The following is a 13,278-nucleotide window of genomic DNA, read 5'->3' on the forward strand; positions in this document are numbered from 1 at the left end:
TGGCTCACTGCAATCTCCACCTTTAGGGTTCAAGCGATTCTCCTGCCTCAGTCTCCCGAGTAGCTGGGATTACGGGTGCTCGCCACCACGCCCAGCTAATTTTTGTATTTTTAGTAGAGACAGGCTTTCACCATGTTGGCCAGGCTGGTCTCGAACTCCTGACCTCGTTCAGGAGTTTGCCTCGGCCTCCCAAAGTGCTGGGATTATAGGCGTGAGCCACTGCGCCCGGCCTCTTCGCAGTATTTATCACAACTCCCACTAAGTGATATTTGACTTGTGTAACCATGCTTAACATTTGGCTACTTTATTAGGCCATAAACTCCAAGAGGGCAGAGGTCTTCTCTTTTATTTAATCCTGTATTTCCTGTGCCTAGTATATACAAGCGCTCAAACAAGTATTAACTACTTGACTGGATTCTTTAAGTAGGTGCATCCCTCTTCTCTGCTTTTAGTCCAGAGCTCTTACTTATTTCTATGCATTATGGCCGTATGAAGGCTGTTTGTAAACTTGCATAATACAATACCAGGTATCCTGTAGGTTCTACACGTAAATTATATTCTCTCCTTGGCCAGTGGTTTGTGGTCTGAAGGGGTAAAACCTGGGGGCTTATAGTTTAGGATCTTCTAGGATACTGTGCCTTCAGAAAATCGAAGATTAATATTCATTACCTAAACAATCATTTCTTTTTTCCCAAACTTTTTTGTAAAGATGAGGGTCTTGAACTGGCCTCAAGTGATCCTCCCCCTTCGGCTTCCCAAAGCGCTGAACAATATTTTATCTAAGTGCCAGGCATTCTTGAATATAAATATTAAGAGTCAATACGCTTGTGCACTCAACACATATTTACTGGGCGCATTCTATGCACCAATTATTGAAGACAGCTGTTTTAAGCACTTCACGGCAATGCAACTCCCTTAACACCGAGTCCGGGATGTGGGGAGGGGTGCGGGAAAACGCCAGGTCCCGCCAACAGAGGGCGCGGTCCTGGCCTCGTTGCGGCCTTGGGACCCACCGAGGCTTCCAGGCTCCCACGCTCGCTCCCGAGCGCGTCCCCGCCCTCGCGTCACGTGACGCGGCCGCGGAACCTGAGCTGCGGGCCTAAGCCGAGCTAAATTCGTTGCGGGTGGCCGCGGAAGGTGCAACCACAAAAGCTAAGCCGAAGGAGTCGGGGAGGCTCGTGGAGTCGATGCTTCCTCTTCCAAGTCAGGTCGGCTCCCGTTACCTTCTCGGCAGCATTCGCCTTTCCCGTCTTCCTGAGCGCGTGCATGAGGTCTTTCGCGTGGGGAAGCTCTGGTGACCATGTAGGGGACAAGAGTGAGGAAGCTCCCGGTGCTTGGGACGAGGTCAGCGCTGTCGGCACGCTGCCCCAGCGCCCGCCACACCCCGGTGCGGGCCGGCGGGCCCTGGGCCCTGGTGGGAACTCCGGCCTCCGGTCAAGGCCTGGCCGGGAGCGCCACGAATTCTCGCGTCCTCTCGCGAGAGTCCAAGTTGAAGGAACATGGCGACGTCTAATCTGTTAAAGGTAAGACCCTCACTCCAGCTTGGGTTTTACTGTGTGGCGGCTGGGTTCGGCTCTTCGGGAAAGGCATGGTTCAGGTTCAGCTGCGAAATGTGGGAGTGTTCAGGGGTTGTCCACTGGCAGGGAAGCCGCGGTGGCAGCCGGCGAGGACCGGAACGCGGGTCTGTGGCCTTGGGGTCGACAGGCTCTGGTGGTCCCTCCTGCCGACTGGCCGCTGGGAGAAAAGCCTGACTGAGCGCTGGCGGGGAGCGGTGCTTTCAAGGGACCAGCTCTGGCCGGGAGCGGGAGATGAATGGTCGTGCGGTGTCCTGACCAGGTGGGCCGTTAGTACTGTTAGGTCTCAGTTTCTTGTAAAGCAGTGTCTAAGACGCATCAAAGGAAAAGCCAAGAAAATGCTGCCTAACAGGTTTCAGTGACTCGACCCCCCACTTCTTCCATTTCTGTTCTCGTTCTGTCTGCACGAAATTCCAAGTCCGACCAGCAGTGCCTCCCACTCCACCCCCCTTCCTCCCTTTTCTGCGTGTTACACCTTCCCTCCTAATTCTCCCATTCTTGAGTTCATCTTTTTCCTTTTTCTTAGGAAACTGCTTCCTAACCCCCACCCCCGTTACAGGGCACAACCAGATGACAACTGATGAAGCGATGCCATCGTTTTAGGGCGCAGGAAAGTTACCTTGTCAAAGACAATATTTAAAGTTAGTTTTATATAGCAAGGGAGATCTAGGCCCACAGGGGCAGATTCTCCACTAGTTAAAAAGTTTGGAGAAGAATGAGGAAGACTTGGAACTAGTCTGTTCTGTGTATGTGTCTGTAGTAGTTAATCATTTGCCTTAAAGTACGACAGAAATGGGGGTGTTGATTAGCTCAGGGAACATAATATTAATGGCAAAAACCGCAGTTACTTTTGCACCAGCCTAATACAAAGGATGAACCACCTCTTCCTCAGACCTCTCATGCCTTCAGGCAATGTGGATGAATACTAGAAAATAATACAAAAGAAAATGTACGGGAACCTAACCATCATATCTTCTTTAGACCACTGATATTTGATTGTCTAACAGATGGGACTGCCTCATAAAATGAAAAACAAATTTTACTAAGAGGTGGGAGTACTGTATATATCACCTTTTGAAAGGGAGAGGGGCCCTAGAATTAGACTCCCTGAATAGCCACCACTTAAAAGCGGTATGACTTTGGGCAAGTTTCCTTATGAGTAGGACAGCATTATCAGTAGCACCTGTATCATAGGACCGTTGTGAAGATTAAATTAGTTAATGTATCTATAATGCTTAAAACCGTGCCTGGCACTTAATTAGTATAATACAATAAATTACTAGAACTACTCTCCCTCTTTCTTTAAGAAAACTAATTCAGGGGAATTGAGTAACCCATCCCACTCTGCTTTTCTCTTTTATAATGGTATAGCAAAATTCCCATGCTTTACTTCAGAAAGAAAATTTGTGGACTGGGCCCAGTGATCACTCACTCCTGTAATCTCAGCTCTTTGAGAGGCCAAGGTGGGAGGATTGTTTTAGATACATTAATCTTCACAGTGTTCCTACAATATAGGTGCTATTGATAATTCTGAGTTAGAGGTTATAGTTAACTATGATCGCGCCACTGCTGTGTGAGACTGAATGGAAAAAAAAAAAAAAAGGAAAGAATATGTTTAATTTCTGAAGACTCCTGTTGCATGTGTATGGTGACATAAACAGTATCTATGCTATTCATTGAAATGTGTTTAAGAAGTAATTTTGTCCCTGATTCTGCAAAATTTTGACTTGTTGATTACCTGGATATAAAGCAAGGTCTTTTTCTCCCCAAAAATAACTCTCAGAAAAAAGTAAGTCACTGCTCTACTCCTTACAAAACCTCACAAACGATTGTTTGGAGGAGAAGCTACTTTGGTCCATATTAGTTAAGTACTTACCTGTGGAGGCGACTTTGCTTCAGATTAGTTAAGTACTTACCTTGTGGAAATTCTGAATCTACAGCCACAGCACAGACCTGTGAATGGAAAAACTGCCTGAATATACGGAAAACGGGTACTTAGGGTTTAGGTTTAAAAGCTCACAAGAATTTAAACAGTGTTTTAACTTGAACATTTACAAATAAAGGGGGAAAAAAAAAACAAGTGACTTACTCTGGTGAACATGAAGACAGATGCCAATGATACATTGGGAAAAATTCAATAACATTGTCTTATGAAATGTTCATTAAGGGAAAATGCTGAATTTCTAAATGAATATTATTTTATATAGTAGATGATTTTAAAGATGTTTAAAGTAATAGACATTATAAATGAACATTTGGTTCTTTTATCTATATATATCCAAAAGTTTATGTATTCAAGTGGGCTAGAAAATCTTTTTCTATCCTCATTGGGAGGTGATGAGGGATTGCCTTACATAGTAGCCCCTGCCACCCCCTACCCACCATCCCCCACTTACCCCCAGGGAATATATTCCGAGACCCGTGTGGATACTTGAAACTGTGGACAGTACCAAATCCTATATATACTGTTTTTTCTGATCTGATTACCAAGAGGGCTGCTAAGTGACTAATGGGAGAGTAAGGTATACAACATGGATATACTGGATGGAGCCAGACTGTGGGAGATTTCAACACAGTGCTCAGAATGTGCAATTTAAAACCCGTTGTTTCTTTCTGGAATTTTTTTTGTCTAATATTTTCAGATCGTGGTTTACCACGTGTCACTGAAACTGGAAAGTGAGACCGAGGATGAGGATGGATGACTATTTGTACATTAAAAAGTAACTAATCATCAAGTGGGAAGACTGAAGTTTGTCTTTGGGAGAAATGTAGTGAGACCTCTGCAGGGTAGTTCTGTAACATAATTTGTAGGATTATTTAAATTCAAGGCTGGTGCTACCTTGAATAGAGACAGAACTGGCTGGAGAGTGGCTAAATTAGCCTCATACCCATTTTTGATGGGATTAATAACTTGGTTCATTAGAAAAATGCCTTTGACATTGTACAGTTAGATTTCACCAGAGCATTTTTGACAAAATTAGTCCCATGGTCAAAATGGAGAAGTGTGGGCTTGATGAGACTACTATTAGAATTTGATTCATTATCAGTCAGACAACTATACCTGAAGGTATAATTCAGGTCATGAATGATAATGAAGGATAATAAATCAGTCCTTGAAGGAGGCCTTTAGTGTTGTGCTGAAAGTATATGTCCTTACTTACTTTATCAGTAAGCTGAATAAAGTTAAGTTTATTGAATTTGTGGAGGACACAGAGTTCAAAGGGATAGCTAATATGTTTTGAAAGATTCAAAACTTCCTTTTTTTTTTTTTTCTTGGAGACAGGGGGCAGGGTCTTACTCCGATGCCAAGGCTGGAGTGCAATGGCACAATGACGGTTCACTGCAGCCTCAACTTCCCGGGCTCAGGTGATTCTCCCACCTCAGCCTCCTAGCTGGGACCAGCATGTCCTAGTGTGTACCAGCATGCCTGGCTAATTTTTTATGGAAACGAGGTTTCCCCGTATTGTCCAGGCTGGTCTTGAACTCCTGGGCTCAAGCCATCTGCCAGCCTTGGCTTCTCAAAGTGCTGGGATTACAGGCTTGAGCCATCACACATAACTCAAAACTTTCTTGATGTGTAACTTAGAAATTAGAAGCCAATGTCATAAAAATCACCGGCTTTTCTTTCTTTTTAATTTTTTTTTTTTTTTTTTTTTTAAGATGGAGTCTTGCTCTGTTGCCAGGCTGGAGTTCAGTGGCGCGATCTTGGTTCACTGCAACCTCCACCTCCCGGGTTCAAGTGATTCTCCTACCTCAGCCTCCCAAGTAGCTGGGACTACGGGCGCCCGCCACCACGTCCAGCTAATTTTTGTATTTTTAGTAGAGACGGTTTCACCATGTTGGCCAGGATGGTCTCCATCTCTTGACCTTATGATCCACCCGCCTCTATCTTCCAAAGTGCTGGGATTATTGGCGTGAGCTATCATGTCCGGCTGCTTTTCTTTTTTAATATTGGAATTTGACTCTAATAATTTTATTGTCTGTTTAAAGCAAGCGGACTATTGCTGGATCTTAGAAGTCTTTCAGCTATGTAAAGATTTGTGTAGCACATTTTGACATACACAGTTATCAACTGCTTAGGGGTTTATATCTCTGAAAACCTTTCCATGTAACTACTTTATCTTTGTTGTTTTTCCTTAGAAAGTGTGTCTGTAGAACGTTCGTAGGGATCTGATATTATAATTTTATCTTCTGTTTCAGATTACTTTGAACATGTAATTGTGATTGTTCCTTTTCTTTTGCAATTACCATCTTGGCCCTTAGTGCTCATTTTTTTTGTTTCCAGTTCATTGTTGTACTCCAAACAGCAACTGTTTAAACCTTTTTTTGCTGAGCCTCACCACCCCTCCCCCCCTTTTTATTTTTGAGACAGAGTCTCGCTTTGTCGCCCAGGCTAGAGTGCAGTGGCACTGTCTTGGCTCACTGCAGCCTCTCGGGTTCATGCCATTCTCCTGCCTCAGCCTCCCGAGTAGCTGAAACTACAGGCACCCGCCACCACGCCTGACTAATTTTTGTATTTTTAGTAGAGACGGGGTTTCACCGTGTTAGCCAGGATGGTCTCGATCTCCTGACCTCATGATCCGCCCACCTCGACCTCCCAAAGTGTTGGGATTACAGGCGTGAGCCACTGCACCCGGCTCACCTCTTAATTCTTAGCACGTTACTTTACCCAGCTATTTGAAGTGCCCTTAACTTCCTTGGTCGATACCACACATTTTTCTTGTTTCTCCCATATTCTCCTCTGTTCCATGCTACCTCCTAAATTGTCTCCTTCTGCTTGTTCTTGTTCAGTCCCCGTCTTCCCCCCAGGACTTGGTGGTATGTCCCCTCTTTTTTTTTTTTTTTTTCCAGTTTCCCGTTTTTCTCACTCCTATGCCTATAAGAAAGTCCATGTGTCGCCTCATATAAACTTTTTTTTTTTTAGAGACAGAGTTTTACTCTTGTTGCCCAGCCTGGAGTACAGTGGTGGGATCTCCACTCCCTGCAACCTCCGCCTCCCAGGTTCAAACAATTCTCCTGCCTCAGCCTCCTGAGTAGCTGGAATTACAGGCACTCAGCAGCACACTTAGCTAATTTTTGTATTTTTAGTAGAGACATGATTTTACCATGTTGGCCAGGGTGGTCTCAAACTCCTGACCTCAAGTGATCCACCTGCCTCGGCCACCCAAAGTATTGGGATTACAGGCATGAGCCCCTGCACTCTGCCTCCTCATCATATAAACTTGTACTCTGCCTCTGCCTAAAACTTTTGTCCATTTCTCACTGTCACAGTTCTTGGAAAAGCAGCCCCCATTTGCTGCCTTTATAATTCTTAGCCCCTTAACTTACTGTAATATGGCTCACTCTTCTCTCCTACTCAATTGTATAGAACCTGTCAGTCGTAAAAGCATTAGCAACCTCATTATCAAATGAGATTCTTCTCTGATAATATTTATCCTCTTTTCTGGCATTATTGCTCTTTCCTCTGCTTCCCTTTTGGTTTTTATGACATTCCCTTCTTGGTCTGCTGTCTCTCAAATCACCTTTGTTTTTTCACTGACTTCCCTCCCCTGCCCCCAGTAGAATTATATCCTAGGATTTTATCTTCAGCCCTTTTCTATCTTTGTATGTTTTTTTCTGGGACAGTCTTAACTCCCATGATTTCACTATTTTTATCTCTTAGCTCTGATCTGAGCTCTAGATCAAAATGCAATTCTCACCATATCACTTTCCTGTTCAGATACCTTTGATGATTTAAATTATTTGAGATCTTTCCAGCTGGGTCTTCTCCTGATAACAACTAGTATCCTCTCTCTTTGTCTCTTGTCTCTCTCTCTCATACATGTGTGTGCACACACCCCTACCTGGCTGGTTACTTGTTAGCTAACTAGCATGCCAGAGGTCATTTTCTGCCTAATAACTAACTCTTAACTCTCACTCTGTCTCCTTCTAATTGGATCTAGTGAGATGGAGTCACAAGAAGGCAGTAGTGTATAACTGAACCACAAGAGAAATCAAACATTAAACTGAAATATGATTCATACTACTTCTCCTCTCTGAGTGGAAATTTTGTTTATCCTTTAAGAGGAAAGAAAATGGAAATGTAAAGCAGTGATTCAGAGTGTGTATAGAGGCCGGGCGTGGTGGCTTATGCCTGTAATCCCAGCACCTTGGGAGGATGAGGTGAGAGGATTACTTGAGGCCAACCTAGGCAATATAGCAAGACCCTGTTTCTATAAAACAACAACAATAAAAAGTGCCTGTAGAATTTATTCATTATTAAAATAACTTTATTGACACCCGTGTGCAAGGCACCATGGAGAATGCAAAGATATATAGAACAATGTCCATGCTCTTTGGGAATTTGCCATATACTAAAGGAGATTAAAAGTTACTAATGATTTACTGTAAGGCAAAGGTTTCACATGTGTTACCAATTGCTCTATGCTCCCTCACAGATTGAGGAAATAATTTCTCTTGGGATGATCAGTGAAAATTTTATGGAGAAAGTGTTGGAGCTGGATTTTGAATAATGGGTAAACCTTTTGTAGGTGGTAATTAGGAGAAAATTTGGTAGGAATCTAGGCTAGATCAGTTTGGCTGCAGTGTAAGGAGGGCTGCATGCTGTGTTAGATATTCTGTATGGATAGTGTTCCTTGGGATTGTTGCAGCGTAGAAACCCAGAATACAGGGAAGCAACAAGAGGGATAGGAGTAAAAGGGAAGTCGGGTCAGATTACAAAGGGCCTTCAGTGCTAGGCAAGGGGGTTTGAAATAAAGTTCTGTAGTTACTGAGGAATATTTGAAAAATATGTGAGCAGAGGTACTCTCAAGCCGTCAATCTATTTTTGGCTTTTACACATAAAAGTTATTACTTCTATTTTCTGTATATTTATACTCTGCTTGTGAGATGGCCATAGATGAGGGGCATTTGTGCCAGTAACATCTTGTTCACTGAAACCATAACCATAACAGGAATAATTAAGTCTATGGGAAATAAATTTATTCATTGAACAAGAATTTAATATTTCCTAATTCTAACTAGATAATGATGAACTAGGCAGACAGCTCCTGCCCTTGTGTAATTTACATTTTTGTTGGGAAGAGAGACAATAAAGATAAACAGTTAAATACATACTGTAGCTCAAGTTGTGATAGGTACTATGAAGAAAAACAACCAGGGTAAAGGAGAGAGTAGAGTGCTCAGTACTATGATTATTATTATTATTTTATTTATTTATTCATTTATTTTGAGACAGGGTCTTACTCTCTTGCCCAGGCTGGAGTGCAATGGCATGATCTTGGCTCACTGCAACCTCCACCTACTGGGTTCAGGCAATTTTCCTGTCTCAGCCTCCCAAATAGCTGTGATTACAGGTGCCCACCACCAAGCTCGGCTAATTTTTGCAGTTTTAGTAGAGACGGGGTTTCACCATATTGGCCAGGCTAGTTTCAAACACCTGACCTTAAGTGATCTGCCTGCCTCAGCCTCCCAAAGTGCTGGGATTATAGACGTGAGCCACTGCACCTGGCTTATTTTTGATAAGATAGTGAGGGAATGCCTCTGAGGAGATGGTATTTGAGGTAAGACCAGAATGAAGCAAGGGAGCAAGTCATGTACATATTTAGAAGGCTGTTCCTTCTAGAGGGAACAGCCAGTGTGAAAGCACAGAGTCAGGATGTGCTTGGCAAGGAATATGGATGTGATACAAAGATTTGAATATTGTTGGTGAATGTGGTTAAGATACATAACGAGAGAATTCTTTTTAATATGTCTAGTTAAGTACAAATGAGAACCTCATTAAGAACTTGTCAATTTTTCATTGGGTTGATAGAAATTGCCCTCTTGAAAGGCACATCTAAGAGGGACATGAACCTTAGAGCGGCCTTCCCCTACTTCAGTGTACTGTTCTAGAGAGGTGGTTGCATTTGACACAGCCTAGGGAGAAAACGAATTTCAGCGGTGTCTCTGTTGGTCATGGGAAGGAATGGGAGAGGGAATAATGGACTAATCAGTAACTATAAAACTTTATGATACATGTAAATGGTAGAATCTTTCATGTTCTATGAAAATAAATGATTGAACAATTACCATAATCTGGAGGTAATGTATGTTAAATAAAACTTCTAAAAGGAAGTGGCAGCTCAGGATAAATTTTGATCAGTCATTTTTCAGTGGATTAGAGGAGGGGAATATTAGACTGCTGGAAGGTAGAAAGAGGATACTAGGCATCTTTCTAGTAAAAAGAGAGGTTTTGTTTTTGTTTTTGTTTGTTTTGAGAGGAGGTTTAACTCTCACACAAGCTGGAGTGCAGTGGCATGATCATGGCTCGCTTCAGTCTTCATCTCACAGGCTCAAGCGATCCTCCCACTTCAGCCTCCTGAGTGGCTGAAACTACGGGCATATACCACACTAGGCCTGGCTAATTTTTTATAGGGATGGGATCTCACCATGTTGCCCAGACTGGTCTCTACTCCTGAGCTCCAGGGATCTTCTGTGTAGGCCTCCCAAAGTGCTGGGATTACAGGTACGAGCAAAAGAGCCAGTCAGCCAGAGAGGTTTTTCTTTCCTTTTCTCTTTTCTTTTTCTTTTTCTTTTCCTTTTCTGTTGAGACAGGGTCTGACTCTGTCCCCCAGTCTGGAGTACAGTGGTGCAATCAGCTCCCTGCAGCCTTGACCTCCTCAGGCTCAGGTGTTCCTCCCACCTCATCCTCCCACAGGTGCAACACCATCATGCCCAGCTCATTCAAAAAAATTTTTAGAGACAGGGTTTTGCCATGTTGCCCAGATCTGGATTTCCTGGGCTCAAGCAATCTATCCCGTTCTCCCAAAGTGCTGGGATTACAGTCATGAGGTACCATGCCTACCTGAGGTTTCTCTTAATAAATATTTTGCCTAGTGTCCTGGTGAACCCAGGTGTCATTAAAAGCCATTTGCCTCCTGCCTTGGTTAGTAGGTGGAGGAAATAGATGCCTGATACACTCTGTAAAGAAAGCAGGGCTGGGTGCAGTAACTCACGCCTGTAATCCCAGTGATTTGGGAGGCCAAGGTGAGAATATTCCTTGAGGCCAGGAGTTTGATACCAGCCTGGGCAACCCCATTTGTACAAAAAACAAACAACAACAACAACAACAAAAAAGCAGGATACAGCTCAGGTTAAAACTTTGGTCAGAGGCTGGATGCAGTGGCTCATGCCCAACACTTTGGGAAGCTGAGGCAGGAGGATCACTTGAGGCCAGGAGTTGGAGACTAGACTGGGCAGCATAGCAAGACCTACCATCTCTACAAAAATAAAAATTAAAAAAAAAGTTGGTCATATCCATGGAGTACATACAAATAGTATCAAAGGTAATTGATCTGTGTAACTGGAGTTTGTTCATTCCATAAAAATCTGAGCATTTATGGTGGACTGGATACCATTTTAAATGTCAGTTAGGCTGGGCACAGTGGCTCACACCTGTAATCCAAGCACTTTGGGAGTTGAGGTGGGTGGATTACCTGAGCCCAGGAGTTTTAGACCACCCTGAACAACATGGTGAAACTCGTCTCTACAAAACAATAAAAAAAATACCTGGGGGTGGTGGTGTACAGTTGTAGTTCTAGCTACTCAGGAGGCTGAGTTGGGAGACTTGCTTGAGCCCAGGAGATTGAGGCTGCAGTGAATTGAGATTGCACTACTGCACTCCAGACTGGGCGACAAAGCAAGACCCTGTCTCCAAAAAAAAAAAAAAAAAACTATCAGTGAATATGACAAAGTTCTTAGACTTTGGAGCTTATATCCTGTTGGATGAATACTGACACTAAAGACATAAAGAATACACTTGCATAGTTTTTGCTGGTAATTAGGGTAGTAGCGAGAACAACATGATAAGATGTTCAAGGCCAGATGCGGAGGCTCACGCCTGTAATTCCAGCATTTTGAGGAGCCCAGGTGGGAAGATCGCATGAGCCCAGGAGTTCAAGACCAGTCTGGGCAACATAGTAAGAGCTCGTCTCTACAAAATATTTAAGAATTTTCCAGGCATGTCGGTACATGCCTATAGTCTCAGCTGCATGGGAGGCTGAGGAGGAGGATTGCTTGAGCACAGAAGATCAAGGCTGCAGTAAGCAATGTTCATGCTACTGCCCTCTAGCCTGGGCGACAGAGTGAGACACTGTCTCAAAAAAAAAAAGTGTTCAGAAGGTGGAGCCACTATTTTACTCACTTATTTACAACAGAAAATAATTTTCCCCAAAAAACTGCGTTTGACTGTTTTTTGTTGAATGTTCTTTCTCTGCCACATGTTGACATTTCAGCCAAATCCCATAGCTTTCCTGCGCTTTTCTTAAAAGTCTGTTTATTCCAAATTAAAATTACAGTTGCATAGCCAATCAGAGCGTCTCTTCTACCATCTGAAGACTTTGTCTCTGGTTGTGCAGAGAGGAATGGAGGAAGGGCATTTTTCTTAGATTGGTTTGGGAGGCCTCTCTGAGGTGACATTGGAACTGAGACCTGAATGATCTACATTCTAAGGCAAAGGTCTTAAGGTGCAGTGATGAGCTTGGCCTGTTTGAGGAACACCTTTAAAAGGTTGCTGTGGGCCGGTCGCGGTGGCTCACGCCTGTAATCCCAGCACTTTGGGAGGCCGAGGCGGGCGGATCACGAGGTCAGGAGATCGAGACCACGATGAAACCCCGTCTCTACTAAAAATACAAAAAATTAGCGGGGCACGGTGGTGGGCGCCTGTAGTCCCAGCTACTCGGAGGCTGAGGCAGGAGAATAGCGTGAACCCAGGAGGCGGAGCTTGCAGTGAACCGAGATTGCATCACTGCCCTTCAGCCTGGACGACAGAGCGAGACTCCGCCTCAAAAAAAAAAAAAAAAAAAAGGTTGCTGTGGCTGGAACGTAGTGAGAATTACTGGTATTCAAATATATATAATCAGCCCTCAGTATTCATGAGTTCCATGTCTATGGATTCAACCAACCAAAGATTAAAGATACTCAGAAAAGGCCAGGCGCAGTGGCTCATGCCTATAATCTCAGCACTTTGGGAGGCTGAGGCAGGCAGATCACCTGAGGTCAGGAGTTCAAGGCCAGCCTGGCCAACATGGTGAAACCCCATCTCTATTAAAAAAACACAAAAATTAGCTGAGCGTGATGGCACATGCCTGTAGTCGCAGCTACTCGGGAGGCTGAGGCAGGAGAATCATGTGAACCCAGGAGGCAGAGGTTGCAGTGAGCCGAGATCACTCCATTGCACTCCAGCCTGGGTGACAGAGTGAGACTATATCTCAAAAAAAAAAAAAAAGCAAACGAGAAATATCACATATATGCACTTAGTATGGCACCTGCACACATTTATTTTTATTAAGCCACCTCACTTTTGTTGATATAAGAAAGGTTTTATGAATCCCTAATAGATGCAAGTAGTGTACTTGCAATATAACAGTGGTTATGAGCTCAGCCTCTGGAGCCACACTGCTTAGGTTGGTCTCCAGGTTCTGCCATTTGCTAGCTGTGTGATATTGGGCAAGTTACTTAACATCTCTATGCCTCAGTTTCTGTATCTATAAATAACAGTAATCTAAAAAAAAAACCTCAGAAAAAAAATTGCCTCTGTATTGAATATGTACAGATCTTTTTTCTTATAATTCCCTAAACAATACAGTATAGCAGCTATTTTCATAGCATTTACACTATAGTAGGTATTATAAGTAATTTAGAGATGATATAAAGTATATGGGAG

At 43.4% G+C, this 13,278-nt stretch overlaps 1 protein-coding gene across 1 annotated transcript in view; it reads left to right on the forward strand.

Moving 5' to 3' along the window:
- The first annotated feature begins 1,041 nt into the window (after nt 1-1,041).
- Nucleotides 1,042-13,278, forward strand: part of LOC105493659 (cullin 5) — a 106,994-nt gene continuing 94,757 nt past the window's right edge. The window contains 2 exon segments of the mRNA XM_011761498.2: nt 1,042-1,494; nt 1,497-1,523. Of these exon segments, the coding sequence (XP_011759800.2) occupies nt 1,267-1,494; nt 1,497-1,523 (255 nt within the window). The 5' untranslated portion in view covers nt 1,042-1,266.

This window comes from Macaca nemestrina, chromosome 12 (assembly GCF_043159975.1).
Source record: "Macaca nemestrina isolate mMacNem1 chromosome 12, mMacNem.hap1, whole genome shotgun sequence".
In the NCBI taxonomy this organism is placed as follows: Eukaryota; Metazoa; Chordata; class Mammalia; order Primates; family Cercopithecidae; genus Macaca; species Macaca nemestrina.